General features: G+C 38.6%; 1 protein-coding gene across 9 annotated transcripts in view; it reads left to right on the top strand.

The window, feature by feature from the left end:
• Positions 1–4927: 4927 nt before the first annotated feature.
• The window catches only part of LOC123506386 (poly(A)-specific ribonuclease PARN-like), a 28930-nt gene continuing 17592 nt past the window's right edge, over positions 4928–16265 (top strand). For 6 of the 9 annotated variants that reach the window (XM_045258478.1, XM_045258482.1, XM_045258481.1 and 3 more), the window contains exons 1-7: positions 12043–12196; positions 12435–12529; positions 13975–14107; positions 14411–14497; positions 14823–14944; positions 15202–15296; positions 15892–16173. In XM_045258478.1, the coding sequence (XP_045114413.1) occupies positions 12511–12529; positions 13975–14107; positions 14411–14497; positions 14823–14944; positions 15202–15296; positions 15892–16173 (738 nt within the window). In that variant the 5' untranslated portion in view covers positions 12043–12196; positions 12435–12510. The other 3 variants (XM_045258476.1, XM_045258474.1, XM_045258475.1) reach the window with 3 other exon arrangements.

Genomic DNA, 16265 nt, shown 5'->3' with positions numbered 1-16265 from the left:
TTGTAGATTGGGTGGATAAATTTGTAGAATTTTTAGACAGTTGTAGATATGTAGCGGGTAAGGTTTTTAGCAATGCCTTATCTATAGCAGCAGAAAACAGTAATATTTAGAAGTTATGCATAGCATTGTAATAGGAGTGTACAGTGTACATATGTATATAGTATTTAAGAAAGGAGAGTGTAGACCAAGAGAGGAAGGTAACCTCTTGGGTCACGATTCCTCTGCTCATCAATCATCCTTCCTGTCACCCATCATGATCGTTTATGGCTTAAGGACCAAATGACCAACGTGTTCACTCCATGCTGGAATTCACCATGCATGGAGAAACACTTAGTGATAACATTCCTTGTTAGGAGACGCCATCTTCTTAGTGAGGAGTGTAGGGAGCATGCTGGCTAGTCACACATCAACGGCTAGCTGTGCGTCGCGGAGGATGATGACACGATGTGTCTTGCTGCCAGGCCATGACAGTAAATTAGTACCAAGTAGTAGTTTTAAGGGTTGTAGTAGTAGTAGTGGAGTGCTTCTCACTCACAGTATTGCAAGGTGTGATGTAGACGTGGCTGTGTCTGTAGTGATCACAACAACCTGTTCCTTCTTGTGTGTCTCGAAGAAAGATCACAAAAAGTATCTTTTTTGTTTTCTGTTGTTAAGCACAAAGGTATTGTTACGTGTTTCCCAAGATGATGTTTTGTGAGTCTTTCAATGCAATACTTGATTTAATTGTCTGGCCAGTGTCTTGTAACGTGATGCAGTTTTTGTTACTTGTATTTATTTTTCATACCTAATGATATGATGATATCTTGTGAATGATATTCCTATATATTTCTAATGGCAACACAATATCTCTTGATATAATAAAATGCATAATGTATCGACTTGTTTTCCTATCAGTTGAAAGAGATGCAAAACAATATCTGGTTTGTAAGTGAAGCGAAATTAGTCAACCATTTGTTGCATGGCACCACAGCGTCTGAGGTGATATGATGCCACAATATAGTTGCATGGAAATACTAGTAGTAATGTGTAAACTGACACACTGCCGTTCATGATGGCGAAGGTGGTTAGGTGTGGGTGTTGGCGGTGCTAGTGGAGATATTTACATGCTTGTGTGTAGATAGATAGATACATAAGCTGGTAACTTGTTAGGTTCATTCATACGTAAATGGACAACAGTTCGATGGTGTATACACTGCTACAACAATAAACTTATCAATCAATCAATTTAACATCAATGAGATTTAAAAAGGCGAGAGATGAGAGTGTGGGAACAGCGGGGAGGGAGGAGAGACGAGGGACCACCACCACCACCATCACCACCACCACTGACCAGACGTCCATTTCATCACCAGACACGAGACCTGGGGTGGGGAGAGGAGAGAAAATGTTGTGTTCTGATAAGATATTCTTAATTTTCCTTTTTTCTATTCTTTCCTGTTCTCTCTCTCACTCATTTATTCACTCACTTATTCACTCACTCACTCACTCACTCACTCTCACTCTCTCACTCTCCTGCCTGAATCCTGTCCTCCACCACCACCACCACCACCATCAGTTCATTCCTCCATCACAGACACAAACACGTCTTGAAGGAAGGTTAGTCCGCCGCTGAGAGTCACCTTGGCTGTCTGGCTGGCCACCCTGCGTGCCGCGGAACCAGACGAGCGGTGGAGGGGCGGTGGTCGGGGTTGCGGGTGTAACACTGTGTATGAATATTGTTTGTGTTTTAATTAAGGCGTGTACACACTTGTTGCATTTCCACGTATCGGATCACCGTTGCTTAGCAGTGTTGACAGGATAGTGCTTCACCGTTGTGTGTCAAAATATGACACACACACTGACTGATATTTGGAATGATTGACTGACTGACTGACTGACTGACTGACTGATTAAATGAATAAAATACTAACTAAATCCCTGACTATCTGGCTGACTGACTATTTGTCTAACTGACTGAATGGGCAGATGCGGGAACTGGCAGTGGTTGTGGTGATGGTGGTGGTGGTGGTAGTGGCGATGGTGGTATTTATATGCTTGTGTGAAGATAGATGGATAAGCGGGTAATTTGATGGGTTGATAGATACGGAAATGGACATTTGGACAAACAAACAGATAGATGGATAGGCAGGCAGATAGATAAGTCAATAAATTCGTTTATAAATAACAATATAGATGTGTATGTAGATAGAAAATAGTCTATATTCTTCTACTTAGTATCCTGTCACCCTGGTTTATTGTCAGAAATACTCGTATATCAGGCGGTAGAAATGGAGAATGAGAAAAATAGTACAGTCTGCCTTTTAAGCACCTTGTTTATTGCCTCGCGGGAGTTGCCAACACTCGCTGTACAACAAGATAGAATTTAATATTTCCTGCTTTGACAAATAACAAAAGCTGGACACGATAACGAAGAGGAAGATGTCACAAAAACCAATAAATCGACATGTGGTATTTGTATAATTATAGCGTCTCATTAATAAGAGATTTAGTAACAGATAGTTATCATAAACATATATACATGCGTCCTGTCTTCACAGACAACCTTTTGCTACGGCAGTAGTCTTCTAGCGGAGGTGGTGGTGACAACAATTGTGGCGGTGGGCTATACTGACCCATGCACACCCGCACCCACACCCAGACACACACACACACACACACACACACACACACACAAATAAAGTTAATAGTTGCTATATTACCGACAGTTTTCAAGAAGCACCAGCAGCAAGAGACGCAGTAGCAAGCCTTCACCACAACACTTCACACTGCCTAATCTTCGTCTATTAAAGGTATTTATAAGGCTATTCAGTTAAGGTTAGGTTTTCTTTACATATGAGAGTGAAAACTACGCAAATATTTTAAAGTAATGGTATAAGGACCATCAAAAAGAGCAAGGCGTCTGTATTACCCTCTCATATTTGTTTCCTTCATTTACCATAGGCCAAACATGTGTCAGAATGCAGCCACCAGTCTAATATTTCATATAATCTAGTCAAAATTTCTCTCTGTGGCTTAATTTTAGTTTGGTGAGATGATAAAGACTATATATGGATGTCCTGCCGCCACTGTTCCCGGGGTTTTCCCCGGGCCACCTCCCCCAGGCGGTCCCCTAGCCATCACCCAACCCACGCCATCACCCTTCTATCGCCAGCCTGCTGGGTCAAATACTTTTTTCGAATATTTCCTGACGGTAATATTGCGCTTCCATGGTATGTTTTTATGGTTTCTATAAATGTTTCGTTGTGTTTGAAGTGTGTTCCGCGCCTGTGCTGGGTAAATATGTGGCGTTTAGTGGTGTTTTATGGCGTATGTTAAAGGCTTTTTAACGCTCAAAATTTCCCACTTGGAATTTTGAGCTTTTTCATTTCAAGGTATAAGTGGGCCTTTATGGTAGCAAAAGAGTGCCTGTCCTCTTTTAAGTGTGAAATCAATCTAATGAGTGAAATATGTGGACTTTGAAATGGTGTTTGGGGCTGTTGTAAAAAGCTCTTATTTTTCATTATTTTATTTGCTCACGTTTCTGCTTCTCGGTCTAACTCGCTGTAGAATGCCCTAAAAGATAGCTCAGACTCCCAGAAGTGTGATAAAATACTTGCCAAGTGAAAATGGCTTGACTTTACAGGACGTTTTAAGAGATTTATGGGTTAAAATGTTTTGTACTTTTAACGTACTTAATTTAGACCTTTTTTAAAAACCAGTTAAGCTGGAGATATTTTGATATTTTCAAAATTAGTTTAAGTATTTATCACGTCATAAAATAACAAGCATTTGGCTGTAGCTTCGTTTTTCTAAAAGTCATTTTGAAATCAAATGATTTACGTAATTTAGCCGAGTCACCCCGTTCCCGTTCTCTCTGATGACCACAGCCCAGGTAGTGACTCACCATAGCCCAGGCTGGCGCCACTTTTCCAAATCCACAGTTCGTCGATATTTTGCCTAATATCTAGTGATTTCTACGTGTTTTCGTGGGTTTCTAGGTTCAGGTGTGTAGATAATTGTAGCAGAAGGAGGAAGAAACTTAGAAATAAAGGAGGATAAAGAGGAAGAGGAGAAAGGGAGGAGGAAGAGGAACAGCAGGAAAGCAATAATACTTAAGTCACCCTCCATTTCCTGAATATTTTGTCTAATATCTAGTGTTTTGATGTGTTTCTAGGCTCAGACGTGGATGGAAGGAGTAGGAGGAAGAAGAAGGAGTAACAATGGAGAAGGATGAAGAAAAATGAGAAATAAAGGTGGAATAAGAGAAGAAGCCAAGGTGTAATATTTAGGTAAGTGTCCCTTTTAATCCTAACGTTCTTTATAATGCATACTGTTGGTTTTGGGATAGATTTGGGGTATTTTAAGCTTGTTCATTAGTGTTGCAGGCTGTTTTGAGTTTTATAAGTATGCTTTGGGGTTCATTTCGTTTTTTTTCAGTATATGTTAGATCTTTTAGGTATATTTTACGTATTTTGAGAGTGTGGATTGAGGTGTATGTGAGTATTAGCATGTTTGAGTGTGGTTTGGGAGAACTTTGAGGTGTTGGTTGGTGTTCTGAGTGGGGTTTGGGTTTATTATGAGTGTTATAAGTGGTGGGGGGGTGTTAGTGGTCTTTTGGGTGTGTGTGGGGTTATTTCAGTAAATATTGGGTGTTTCTAGTGAGTTTGGAGGTATTTTAACCTGTTCTGTGTTTTCTTAGTGTGTTTGGGATGTTATTGAGTTTTTAAGAGGGTTTGGGTTTTTCAGTATGTTTTGAGGCCCTCAACAGGCTAGCTCAGTGTCAGTGGGCCCTTATAACAAGTGTCCTTCATCATTGATTACCCGCTTCGTTCCCAGGTGACGACAGGCAGAATGAGGTGGACGTGGCGGAGGCTGTGGGCGGTCAATTCACGGCGCAGATTACCTACACTTTGCACCACGCTGACTGCCCGCCGCTGTTCACTAAAGTCGGGCAAGCCTGTATCTCCGTGTTCTGCCCTGGATATAGGAGTAAAGTAAGTTGTGGTTTTTGTTGTTGTTCTTGTTTTCTGTTAAGATTTGTTTGTCTCTCTCTCTCTCTCTCTCTCTCTCTCTCTCTCTCTCTCTCTCTCTCTCTCTCTCTCTCTCTTCTTCTCTCTCTCTCTCTCTCTCTCTCTCTCTCTCTCTCTCTCTCTCTCTCTCTCTCTCTCTCTCTCTCTCTCTCTCTCTCTCTCTCTCTCTTCTTCTTCTTCTTCTTCTTCTTCTTCTTCTTCTTCTTCTTCTTCTTCTTACTTCTACTACTACTCTTCTTAATAATAATAATAATAATAATAATTATGATAATAATAATAATAATAATAATAATAATACTACTACTACTACTACTACTACTACTACTACCACTACTACTACTACCACTACTACTACTACCTACTACCGTTCTTTGAGTGAGGATAGGTACTGTCAGGTCACGACGCGTTACGTCAGCAGGTTCCCACGCCTGTCCCTTCTTGCTTATATTCTCACCTGGTATGTTTGATGAGGTGACGTGGGGCAAGGCTTACCCACCAGTTGTATGGCTCTATCGGGGCGATGTGATGGAGCTGAACATTGATTTATCCTTTTACGCCACCCTCGTGCAACACTTCAACCACCACCGTGTGTGTGTGTGTGTGTGTGTGTGTGTGTGTGTGTGTGTGTGTGTGTGTGTGTGATAAGTAGAGGTGATGAGACGAACGGTCGTGTAGGTGAGTGCGTGATGTACAACAGGTAAAGGTGAGAGGACGAGCGGTCATGTAAGCGAGTTAGTGAGTGTGTCTTGGTGGTGTCTGATTCACGTGGTGAGTGGATAGTAGTAGTAGCAGTAGTGTAGTGTTGTTCACTACACACTGGAGTCAGTCAGGCGTTTATGTCTGTTGATGATTGTAGTTGTAGTGTTGTGGTGTTCACTACAGTACCCCTCTTCCCCCAAACAAAGGAGGAATGGCGTTGGCTGCGCGCAGGAAACCGCTCTGTGTGCTGGGGTGGAGATAACGGCGCAGGTGGGGGCTTGGCGTCAGGGACAGTTGGCGTTCTAGGGTACGGGAAGGCTTGTCTTCAGGGGTCCGCGGTGCCTTGGCGTTCGGGGTGCGGAGCTCCTTCACCTCTGGGCTGGGTGCCTTGGGGTCTCCGGCGGTGGGACTTTTACTGCTCCAGTCGTGATTTAGCTTTCGTATGGGGAAATGTTTCTGCCCTTCATCCTATGAAACATGGAGGATCAGAAAAAAAAAAAACACTACAATGGGATCATGCAAAAGATAGGTAAATAATTAAATAGAGATTAAAATTTTATTTATCACTGATATAAGAATAATTTTTACAGTTAGACCATATATACATATATGAGTACACTGGAAAAAAATGCAAAAGTTAATTACATCATGTTGTTTTCATCCTCAATTTTTTGGAGTATTTTTTTTTTTTCAAATGTTGCAATCTTTATTTTGAAGTAATTAAAAAATTTTGTCTCATCATCAATATGATGAGGAAATAAAGTATGGAACTCTCCTTCACTCTTTCTATCTTTCAGCATAGTTTGAAGCAACAATCACCTCCTTCTTTGCTTTCTTTCTTCGTCTTCGTTAAGTGGAATAGCGATCATTACCAAATCAGATAGAGAAAAGTCACTCATCCTCCGTCACTGGTGGTGTGACTTCCACTAGTGTTGAAGGAGAGGAAGGGATGGGACCGATAGCGGAGCGAGAGCAGACTGTACATGTGAATGCACCAGGACCTTGACCAGAGCGAGAGCGGAGCAAGAGCATAGCGAGAGCGAAGCGAGAACTTCGCGATAGTGTGAATCAAGCCTTACCCTCAGGAGGTGAGGGGGCTTCGGCGCCGCGTCGGGAGCAAGCTTAGCTAGTTTAGTGTAGTGGTGTTCACTGTGTGTGTGTGTGTGTGTGTGTGTGTGTGTGTGTGTGTGTGTGTGTGTGTGTGTGTGTTTGTGTAGGGATGATATTGGTAACTTGGGTGTCTGTAATGTGTTTTGGGTGAGCTTTTTATATTTTGAGGTTTTGCAGGGTGTTTTGGGTTAGTTTTGAGTGATTTAAGTTGTTTGTGTGTGTGTCAGTTGTGTATGGTGTGTTTTGTGGTGTGGTGTCAGTATTGGTGCATACTGTGTGCTTGTAGTGAATTGTAAGTGCGTTTATTGGTACTATGAGGTTTTTCATGTTGGCAGTATCCAAGGGTATTTGACAAAGATAGGTTCAATGATTTCAAATTGTTGACCAATATAACAGGTTGGGCAGTGTTCCAAATTGATATGGACAGTAAACTGAACAATGGTTTTGGTATTTTGTAGGCACGATCGATAATTTGGAAGTGATCGTTGAGTGGGTAGGTTTGTGTGTGGGTGGGGTTAATTCACAGTACATAAGCCGGAGAACATTAAGATGAAAATAATGACAAATATTTAATGTGATTCGCAATGTACATAGAGGTGGATGAAATTGAGCAACCTTGCTTATTGTAGGCAACATTAATGAGGACCTTTGACTGTCTGTGTGGGAGTGTAAATTTTGTTGTTTGTCGGTTACTTGTATTTCAAGGAAACACGGAGAGCTAAGATGAACTGCATTGTGGTAACTTACTGCTAGGGTTTCTCTCTCTTAAAACACCATCTAGTCAATCTAAATTTACCTTACGATAGTCTAAACCATGAATAATAGTGATGTTAAAATACAAAGCCAGCATTTCACCCACAGAGTGCAATAGTGGCAGAGCTGCAAACGACCCCCACACGGAAGAGGAACAACAATCAGTCAGTCAGTCAGTCAGTTCTCCCACAGCGGTGGCAGTGGTATTCCGAAGCAGCGCATGTGTGACGGCATCAATGATTACTGTAGTAACGGAGAGGTGAGGAGAAGGCCTTGCTTTTGTCACTACGGCACGCAAGGCTTAACTCATGCCCTGAACTCCTTTGTTTCATATAAAAGTTGCAGATTTTATCTTACATTGTATACAGTACAATACAAAATCAAAACTTGACAGTACTGAAGCAAATGCCTTTCTTGTGGCAGGATGAATTTGTGCAGCTGTGTGCGATTGAGGAGTGCCGGGAGAAGAATGTTATTGAATTAATCAGGCTGAGGTGATTCAATTTTTTTTCATTGTTATGGTAAGAAATTTTTACTAGTTTTTACTAGTATTCAAGTTCCAATAAGTATAACAAAACTTATTTAAGAGAGAGAGAGAGAGTGGGGCAAGAAACAAGGAAAAGTAAAAAAAAAAAAATTGCCTTACTAAGTTACTTTCCATTTCTTCATATTACTATATTGTGAATTAGGGATTAGAGCATCCTTGTAGCTTCTCTTAAGTTGTTATGTTCTTTACGTTACTTCAACATTACTATTGTATCATAACTGTATTTTCAATTTGTTCCATGGTGTTCTGAATTATTATTATCTAATTGATTTATTTCTCCAAAGATAAGATTCACATTTTCATACTATATACTCAAGACATAGAGGAGTGTATTTACATAGGTTAAGTTCAAAGCTCAAGCAGTGTGGTGCTGGCAAAAGATGAATCACATGTAGGGAGACAACTTTCTCAAACCAAAGTAGCAGTAAAGGTAGTTTTCTCAAGTTGTACAAAACATTTATAAATAAAAAAAAAACTTATAGCATATGTGGCATGGAAGCTTAGTTTTTTATCTTTTGATGTATTGTATAGCTACCAGAATAAAGTGTTTCTTTACTGAATTATCTGGTAAGTACTACTGTATATAGATTGCTAAAAATTCTTAAATAATTTGCTATTTTTGATGACTTTGAATTATGGTGAACTGTAAAAGTTTGATCAAAGAAAATTTTTAAGGTATACTCACAGAAAATATAACATGGTACAGTCATGGTACAGTTGATACACTACTTGGACAGAGTTATATTGGTGAATTGGATTGTGTCTTTGTTTTCCTGTTTTGTATGTATAAAATTTTCTACTGTCTGAGCTTTTTCACTTATTTGTAGATATTTCTCTCTGCTACTATATATATTTTTTTCTCTTTCATAATTCTTATCCTGTGCATCATGTCCCTCTGTGGTCATCTTCATTTCTGGTGAACAACTACAGCATTATTCCTCCAACACATCTCTGTGTTATAGGTTCTGCTCACATTCAGTTTCCAAAGCATTACTGTACTATTATCCATAAGGAATGTACTGTACCTAACTGTTTACTGTGTATAGGTGCAAAAGTAGCAGCCTGCTGGGTCAAATACTTTTTTTCAAATATTTCCTAACGGTAATATTACACTTCCATGGTATATTTTTATGGTTTCTGTAAATGTTTTGTTGTGTATAAAGTGTTTTCCGCGCCTGTATTGGATGAACATGTAGCGTTTAGTGGTGTTTTTTGGTGTATGTTAAAGGCTTTTTAACGGTCAAAAATTTAAATTTCTTATTTTGAGCTTTTTTTTTTATTTAAAGCTATAAGTGAGCCTTTATGGTATCAAAGAATCATCTATGCTCTTTTAAGTGTGAAATCAATCCACTAAGTGAAATATGTGGACTTTGAAGTGGGGTTTGGTGCTGTTGAACAAAAGTCTTATTTTTCTTTATTCTGTTTGCTCACGTTTCTGCTTCTCAGTCTAACTTGCTGTAGAATGCCTTAAAAGATAGGTCAGACTCAGTGAAATGTGATAAAATACTCGCCAAGTGAAAATGACTTGACTTTCCAGGACGTTTTAGGAAAGTTATTGTTGAAAATGTTTTATACTTTTAACGTAATTAATTTAGACATTTTTTTAAAACTAGTTGAGCTGGAGATATTTTGATATTTTGAAAATTAGTTTAAGTATTTATCACGTCATAAAATGTTATACATTCGGCCATGGCTTCGTTTTTTCTAAAAGTCATTTTTTAAATCAAATTATTTACGTAATTTAGCCGAGTTACCCTCGTTCCCGTTCTCTCTGATGACCACAGCCCTGGTGGTGACTCATCATAGCCCCGTGCTGGCGCCTCTTTTCCAACACCCCAGTTCGTCGATACTTTGCCTAATATCTAGTGATTTCCACGTGTTTTCGTGTGTCTCTAGGTTCTGGTGTGTAGATATTGGTAGCAGAAGGAGAAATAAAGGAGGATAAGAAGGAAGGAAGGAGAAAGGAAAGAGGAAGAGGAGGAGCAGCTAAGCCACAATACTTAAGTCACCCTCCATTCCCTCAATATTTTGTCTAACATCTAGTGTTTTCATGTGTTTCTAGGCTTTGGTGTGTAGATGAAAGCAATAGAAGAAAGACGAATAAGAAACAATGGAGGAGGGTGAAAAAAAATGAGAAATAGAAGTAGAATAGGAGAGGGAACCAAGGTGTAATATTTAGGTAAGTGTTCCTTTTAATCTTAACGATCTTTATAACGCATACTGTTGGTTTTGGGATATATTTGGGGTGTTTCAAGTGTATTCACTAGTGTTGCACGGAGTTATGAGTATGTTTTTTTGGTGCGTTTTGTGTGTTTTCAATGTGTTTTAGATCTTTTAGGTATATTTTACGTATTGAGTATGTGAATTGAGATGTGTTTCAGTATTTGCATGTTTTGAGAGTGTTTTGGGAGCATTTTGAGAGGTGGTGTGGTGTTTTGAGTGTTTTTGGGTTAATTGTGTTTTAAGCTGTGTGAGAGTGTGTTAAGAGTCTTTTGGATGTGTGTGGGGGTGATTTGAGTAAATATTAGGTATTTCTAGTGAGTTTTAGGTGTATTTGAGGGCATTTTGAGGGATTGCATGACTTTTTGAGTGGTAGGGGATGATATTGAGTGTTTTCAGTGGTTTAGGTATGTGGGGATGATTTTAGTTTATAATGGGTGTTTCTAGTGAGTTTTAGGTGTGTCTTGGTGCATTTTGAGGTGTTGTATGGTGTTTTGAGTGTGTTTTATGTTAGTTTTGAGTGTTTTAAATGGCTTGGGTATGTGTGGGGGTGATTTTGGCGTATAGTGGTGTTTCTAGAGAGTGTTGTGCGTGTTTTGGTGCCTTTTGAAGTGTTGCTTGGTTCTATGTGTCTATTTTTTTTTTTTTTGTTAGTTTTGAGTATTCTAAATAGTTTGTGTGTATATTTAGGTGGTTCAGGGTGATTTTGGCATGTACTGGGTGTTTCTAGTGAGTTTTAGGTGTATTTGGGGACATTTTGAGGTGTTGCGTGGTGTTTTGAGTGTGTTTTGGTTTAGTTTTGAGTGTATATATATATATATATATATATATATATATATATATATATATATATATATATATATATATGGCCTATGTTGTGACGTCATAGGATATCTACCAATCAGAGCACAAAGAAATGGTGATATGGCAACACTAAATCGGTGCCTGCTATTGGCAGTATGAACGAACTTTTATATATTATTCGTGCAATTTCTTTGAATAATGGATACAACCTGCCTGCAATACACATGATTGTATTATACTCTACTTCGTTCATCTGTAGATACTGGCATTTACATGGATTCCTAAATAATATTAATGATAACATTCTTATAATATAAGCACTTTATAGCATACTATTTGTGATATTTTTTTAAAGCATGTGTATCTACCATGTGCATTCATGTAGAACCGTTAAAGCGGAACCGGTTCCAATTCTTGGAAGCGGTTCCCAACAGTTCCTAGTGGAACTGCTGGAACCGGTTCTTGCCCAGCTCTAAAACACACACACACACACACACACACACACACACACACACACACTCTCCTGCCGCCAGAACAAACATAACAATGAATATTTGTTTTTTGCACCAGATGTCAGGTATATCATAAAAAAAAAAGGTTGATTAAGTAAACATGAAAAAATAAATAAAAAGATCAAAGCAGATTATTATAAACGAAGCACAGGAAAAGCAAAAACGAATAAATAGATAAATAAATAATAACAATAGTTAATGAAGGATAAAAGGAAGCAGCAAAGAAGGAAAAAGGAAGTATAACAAAGAAAAGAAAAGAAGAAAGGAACGAAGAGAAAGAAGGAAATAACGAACGAAAATAATCAAGCAGAAAGGAGGGAAAAAGCAAGAGGAACACAGTAGAGGCGAGTAAAAACGGGGAACGCAGTAAAGGAAAGAAGGAAATAACGAAGGAAAAAAATGATTAAGCAGAAAGGAATAAAAAAAACAACAAAACACAATTGAATAAAAACGGGGAACGAACAAGAAGGCACAAGAGTGAGCACTGGGCACAAGAAGAGGAGGAGGAGGAGGCGCCGCACAACAACAAGACGGCTGAGTAGGTCAATTCAAACAAACCCTTTCTTTACACTCCACTCAGACTGTACTTCTCAGGCACACACACTTAGAAATAGTATCGAGATAGTGGTGCTAAAGGAATAGTGCCCTTGATCATAACATTTTACGAAGTCTTGAAAGCTTTTAAGTTGATGTGTTATTATGATTTGTTTATCTCTCGGCTTCGTCATCCGGTAATCCCACCTTTCCTTTCCCCCGCCCTGTCAATTTGTGTGCTGGCAGGAGACGACCACAGGGAGCTCCATAGGGCACGCCACCCCCAGGACACTGAACACATATTCGAGGAACGCTGGGCAGGATGGAGGTCACCACTGAGAGTAAGTACTGAGGGGCGCTGGGCCTGACGTGCTGAGGGGCCAAGGAGAGCAGTGGTGAGACAGTGACGTTGGGAAAGGGACAGTGCTTGTGATGTGTTAAAAGTGTAGTTTTCATCTGTATCTTGCCTCTTGGTGGCAAGCCCCATGAATTATGCTGGGAGGGAAGGGGTGGCTAATTATTTATAATAAGTGTGTTTCCCCCCTCCCTTCCCACCATCCACCATTTAATATTCCGAATTCTTCTAAAATAACTTATCTTTGCCGTGGTTGGTGCTGTTCCCCCCACGGACTTTCCCCCACTAGAACATTATCCTAAACAAATATAAACCTAACCTAACCTAAAGAAAACACCTAAAAAATTAAACAGCTGAACTCAGAAAATCTCAGATTACTGCTACAATCTTGAGTGCTATTACAGACACACTACTCACTTGCCATGCTGTTTCTTTCATGTTTTCATGATATGTGAGTTCCGTGCTTGTATCTGGTGTGGCTGTATTACAAAGATTTATTGAGATCTGAAGAATAATAGCTCAAAATTATTGTTTAACATGCATATCAGAAAGAAAGGTAGAGGTTTATAATAAAGATGTATCAGATACAAGCATGAAACCTACATGTCATATAGAAAGGTTGGTGACCTTGCCATAAATATCCAAGAATTGCAGGGCGTGCATGTAATATGGCTTTAATAGCACCTCTCCCAAATTAACAAGCTTCGGGACCTGATGGGAAAGCAAGATTTTAGGGTGTAGGGAAATTTCAAAATTGTAAGGAGAGAAACACTGCTATTGTGAAAATGCCTAAAAATTCATACCCTTGCAATGCTATCTTGACCTTTTGTTAATTGGGGTGGCTCCACCTCCAAATCTCACATTATGGTATCATAAGACTCATGAAATTGTGGCTTAACACATATCTTATTATTTCTTTCCTCCTCATCCCAACAAGTTTGGCAGTTTAAACTAACATCATTTAACAAACTTCTATGTTGCAGTAGTTTGTCTGCTTGAAGGAAAATTATCTGGGATCCTGAGCTTACTTTACTGTGTGTAACATTGCCTGTCTGGAGGGTAGCAAATGAGATTTTAAGTTGCTAACTGAGTCTGAGGGTCACCCCAAGATCAGCCACCATACATATCACTGACCCTCCCTACTTTTTTTCCATTTTCAACTTATGGTGATCCATGTTAAAGCCCAGTGGCAAAATTACAAGCATCCTACATCAGGCAACAACAAGCTACATGAAGCCTGATGGAACAGTTACTCACAGATGCTGCTTCTATAGAATCTGGATTAGCACTGGTTGTAGGATGTATTTGAACAGCTACATGTGCCTTACCTGCTGTCAAACATGTTCTTTTTTAAAGTGTGATACTCAGAGTATCAAAGAAAAAGTATTGTAATTTGAAGATGTGACTTGATCTGTGTGTTATTTCTTTTAGATTTCAAGGAAGTTCTTCCCAGCATCCTCCAAGCAGTGGAGAGGGCAGATTTTATAGCTATTGATGCAGAGTTCACTGGTCTGCGGCGCAGGGAAACCTCAAGATACTGTGAGCTTGATACTATTGAGGAAAGGTGAGGGAAAAATTTCATCATTTTGTGCCTTGGTTTTTGGCTCAAAAATATACATAAGTGGCATGTTAGTTTGTAGGCTAGGCTATTTCCCGTGGCTTGCAACTAAGATAATAAAAAATAAATAAATAAAATAAATGATAAATACAAAAATTTGTTTCAAATATTTTGTTAAATGAATTGAATAGATTTGGTAATCAGGTTAATATTTAATAAATAGAGATTTTAAAAGAAAGTAGGACAATTTATTGATGAAGATGGTTTGTAGCATTACATATTTTCCTGATTATTGCTTTCTTTCCCTAGATACATCAAAGCTCGTGAAGCAGCGAAAGACTTTGGAATGATTCAGTTTGGAATATCAGCCTTTCGTTATATAAAGGAAAAATCATCGTAAGTAATTGATTTTTTATGCAACTGAATTTGTAACGAATGTGTATTAGTTTGATATTTCCATTTCTTTGTTCTTATCTTAATTATAATTATCATGTTGTTTTGCTTATTGCTGGCTTTCTTTTCTGATACCTATTGGTCTCACATCTTTAGTTCTCTCATTTTTTTTTCATTTCACTCCAGTCCATACATTATAATTATCTCCTCCCATACATTTCAATTGCATTCTCATCCTTTTCATTCTTTTATATATGACCAGACTGTTTTCATGTGTTACTCCAGAAGTGTTATCTTTACTGTATTTGTTTTGAACATTCTCTCGCAGGTATTCACACGCCACTTTCTGCTTCTATCTGCTGGGGAAGACTGGAGACATGCTGTATTATGACAACTCTAGCCTGAAGTTCCTAGCAGACAATGGATTTGATTTCAACAAATTATTTAAAAGTATGTTTGTATTTCTTCCTTTTTTTTTTTTTTTTTCTTATTTTGGGTGTTTGTTACTCTTCCTTGTCACACCGTCTACTATATGCTATTTTTGTCTGTGTGGAGTTCCAATTTCTTCCCTCCTATTGTGTGGCATTGATTTTAGCTTTATATTTTCACATACACAGTAGGCATAACTTAACATAAGCTTTTGAACTTATCTTTAATTTATGTGATAACCTTTTTATATTTTACAGCTAATGTGTTTTTACTTTTAGGTGGATTACCTTACCTTTCAATACTGGAGGAAGCAGAGAAAAGAGGAGAGTTTGTCAGTCAGGCACTAGAACCATTCCCTCCCTCACCAGTAAAGGTTAGCAGGATAATGTTTCACTTTTAACATACTGGAGGAGTTGAAGATTAGGAAGACAGTACGATAGTTTTCCGTCTGCACTGTTAACTTGTATATATTATTATTTCATGAACTGCAACTTAGTTTTAGTGTTTAATCTAGATAACCCTTTTTGTTCCACAGATAAAAAAAGGTTATCCGATAGACTGTGGGTGACAACTAGCCATTGCATGGTTGTAATTGTGCATGCAGTAAGAATGTTTTAATAACACAATCATAAGAGGCTTTTTATTGAAAGTAGGGGAGCTCTAACACAAGAATAGAACTGTTTCATACACAGGGTAGTTAGTGGCCCTAACATGTAACCCTCGTGCAGGACCACTTCTTGTTAAAGGTGCATCTATTATCCATCATCATGGATGCACTTCAGTCTGTGCACAGAACAAATAAGTGATGCATATTAGCCATAGGCAATAGTCACTCATTATAATTCAATCAAGTAATTCTAGCAACTCTAACTGATAACACACACTCAGGCAAACAAGCTTGAAAGATATGATTACATTTTATTGCTGCTATCTTATCTCTGAAGTGTGACAGTGCATTTACCTTGCAGGTTGCAGAAGAAAAGGCAAGAAAATTTTTGAAAGAGACAGAAGAAAAAATAGATGCCCTCTTAGAAGATGAAAGTCAAGAGGTTTTGGTGCTCCCAGGTGGAACATTGCCTGGATTTTTCCGCAAACTACTGTATAATAATATTGCTGCCAAATATAAAAACATTCTCATACGCAGTCTGACAACTGACCAGGAGAGGAACATTGAAATCCGTAAATTTGACTCTCCTGAAGCCAGATTAAAGTTTTTGGAGGAGGAAAGGGAAAGAAAATTGGATGAAAAGGTTGGTCATTAACATTTTCTTTGTGGGAAGTGAAGTATTTATTGGTTACTTTTTATACCAAGTAGTTTTGTATTTTAAGGTTTGACTATACA

Source organism: Portunus trituberculatus, chromosome 19, assembly GCF_017591435.1.
Source record: "Portunus trituberculatus isolate SZX2019 chromosome 19, ASM1759143v1, whole genome shotgun sequence".
Classification (NCBI taxonomy): Eukaryota; Metazoa; Arthropoda; class Malacostraca; order Decapoda; family Portunidae; genus Portunus; species Portunus trituberculatus.
This window is presented reverse-complemented; position numbering and strand designations above follow the sequence as displayed.